Source organism: Lipotes vexillifer, unplaced genomic scaffold, assembly GCF_000442215.2.
Source record: "Lipotes vexillifer unplaced genomic scaffold, Lipotes_vexillifer_v1.1 scaffold1129, whole genome shotgun sequence".
Taxonomy (NCBI): domain Eukaryota; kingdom Metazoa; phylum Chordata; class Mammalia; order Artiodactyla; family Lipotidae; genus Lipotes; species Lipotes vexillifer.
This window is the reverse complement of record NW_006789022.1, coordinates 4,647,058-4,649,645: the sequence shown is the minus strand read 5'-3', so window position 1 is coordinate 4,649,645 and position 2,588 is coordinate 4,647,058. Positions and strand designations below refer to the sequence as shown.

The 2,588-nt window shown below is 54.6% G+C and overlaps 1 protein-coding gene across 1 annotated transcript in view; it reads left to right on the top strand.

Annotated features, from left to right (window-relative positions):
- Window positions 1-2,588, top strand: part of CD6 (CD6 molecule) — a 12,539-nt gene that overhangs the window by 7,610 nt on the left and 2,341 nt on the right. Inside the window, exons 8-9 of the mRNA XM_007462214.1 lie at window positions 269-367; window positions 1,451-1,573. Coding sequence (XP_007462276.1) covers window positions 269-367; window positions 1,451-1,573 — 222 coding nt within the window. The remainder of the gene's footprint in view (window positions 1-268; window positions 368-1,450; window positions 1,574-2,588) is intronic.

Genomic DNA, 2,588 nt, shown 5'->3' with positions numbered 1-2,588 from the left:
GCAGGAATGGCAGTGATCCAGCAATGACCACCCAGCCCTGGCCCCAAGAAGCACCTCCTGATGGGAAGGATTTTCCCAGTATGCCCCCCAGAAGTTGTCCACAGGAGGACCAGATTGTGTGTGTGTGTGTGTGTGTGTGTGTGTGTGTGTGTTTGAGGGCGTTTGGGGATGGGGGAGGTGAGGAGGGAGGTGTCCCCATGAGAGCAGAGGCAGGAAGACTGGAAGGTGCAAAAAATGACTTGCAGGATCTCTGCCTCCCCTTCCTCAGCCCTCCCCGCTATGGTGAACCACCAGCACCTACCCACCACCACCCCAGCGGGGACCACAAGCTATCAAGAGGTTCCCATCACCATCGCCAAAGAAGAAAGTAGGATGTCACCCACCCTGGGGATGAGGAGGGCGGGGGAGGACAAGAAGGGGATATTTTCCGGAGGGTCAGTACTGCTTAGGTCAAAGCAGTGCCCCAGCTGGAGATGAGACCTGGGCCAGCCCACGAGTGGCTGTGGGACCTTGAGCAGGTTCAGCCTCAGTCTGGGCCTTGATAGGCTCATGACTTTCCAGTGCACTCATTCTAGAGCTCTAAGCTTTTGAATTCTGGACCAAAACAGGCCCAGGGCATTTTGGACCTTGGTTCTCAAAGGAAAGCTCTGTTCTGCTAATTGGCCAGTAGGTTTGTAACATCATTGCCTCTTCCAATGGTCTGCCCAGTCAGCCTCCCTGCAAAGCCCCATCAAGATCTTCCTGGAACATAATTTCATTTCATATTTTCCGAGTCAAAAAAAATGGGATCAGTCATCCACCTTTAATGATACATCAATGCATTACCTCTTGAGAGTCTTGTGACGAAGTTTGAGTTTAATCACACTGCATTATGAATATATCAAATCGCCTTTATTTGAAAGAGTTCAGTGACACAAAAACCAATGCAAAACTCAGCCATATGTTATAAAGATTCTTTGCGCACAGGATGTCCAGATATTTGAGAAGAGAGTATGAACACAGACCTAGCACAAGAGTAGGCACAGAGCAGCCACTCACTGAACATTATGGTCTAGAGGTTAAGAGCCACATGGCCTGCTTCTCTAGGCAATGTGAGAATCTCTCTGTGCCTCAGTTTCCCCAGCTACAAAATGGGGACACTGACCTAGCTACCTCACAGAGTTCTTATGAGCATTAACTGAGATAATATTTATAAATGTTGGAATAGTGCCTGGCCTGCAGGGACTACTATGTGTTTGTTAAGTAAATAAATGTTATTTAGTTCCCCGTGTTTGAAGTGGATGCGGGGGAGCTTGGAAAACCCAGGCCCGACGGTCTTGTACGAGATGGGCTGCCTGGCGCACTCCCTGCCCCTCTGTCTCCGGTCCCCACGGTCCGCGCTCTCTGCCGCCTCTCTCTGCAGCTTTCTGCCCCCTGCCTTGCCACGCTCCCCACTCTGTTCTCTCCCCAGTTCCCAAGCTGCCCATCCAGGTCCAGGCTCCGCCCCCCGAAGACTCGAACTCCAGCTCGGACTCAGACTATGAGCCCTATGACTTCAGCAGCCAGCCTCCTGTGGCCCTGACCACCTTCTACAGTGAGTGCCTGCGCCCGGACTCCCGAGGGCCCACCGGCCCGCACCAGGGAGAGGGCCCAGCTGGCCGGGGGACCTGTGCTAGTTTCCCTTCTCGGTGACCCCTGCATGATGAGAGGGGCATCTCCCTCGCTGTGACCACTGGACTGACGCTCAGTGGTCCCGCACTGAAGTTTTCAAAGTGCTTTGTGACCCTGGAGACATCTCTAGTCATTTCCCCTTGGACCACCTTCTCTCCCGTGCTTGTCTGTGGTCATGCAGGTCTCAAGACCAGTCCCTCAACAGTCACCTAACTGTGGCTGCTTCTGTGTCTGATGCGAGGCACTCCAGTTCAGATGGCTTCTCGCGTGCTCTCACCCCTTCTGTGTCCCATCCTGCCCCGTCAATCTCACCTCCTTGCCCACCTCCACCATGAGCCCAGCTCGCACTTCTCATCCGGCTTCTCCAGCTCTGCTCTCTACCTGTTGGGGATATAGAAGGAGGAAAGCCAGTGCTCAGGCAGCGCCCACGCGAGGCCGGGAGGTTGGATGAGAGCAGAGACTCTCACAGCTATTGTGAAATCCCTTGGGAGCTCATCGAAACTTCCTGAACCCCAGCCGGGACCTCCTTTATAAGCTAGGATTAGAGTTTGGCTGTGTGTGACACAGACTCCAAATGACATCATCCGGAGAAGTTGGAGGGGGCCCGGGCTCCTTTCTTGCTACTCTGCAGTCCCTAAGACGCTGCCCGGTCCACATGGTTCAGAGTGGCTCACCACCATGTCTGCATTCTAGGCCGCCGGAAGGGGGAAGGTGAGGCGTGCCCTACCCTGTATGGCAGGACGCCAGGGATGCCCACACAGCTCCCACGCACTTTCCACCCGTCAGAACTTAAACCCAGCAGCTGCAAGAGAGGCGGGGAGACGAAGCCTCTGTCCTGGGCAGCTGTGTGTCCAGATAAAGCCCAGAGGTCTCCTAGTACTGGGGGCAGGGCAGTAGGATGGGTACTGGGGACAGCAGCCATCTTTGCCCCACCTGCT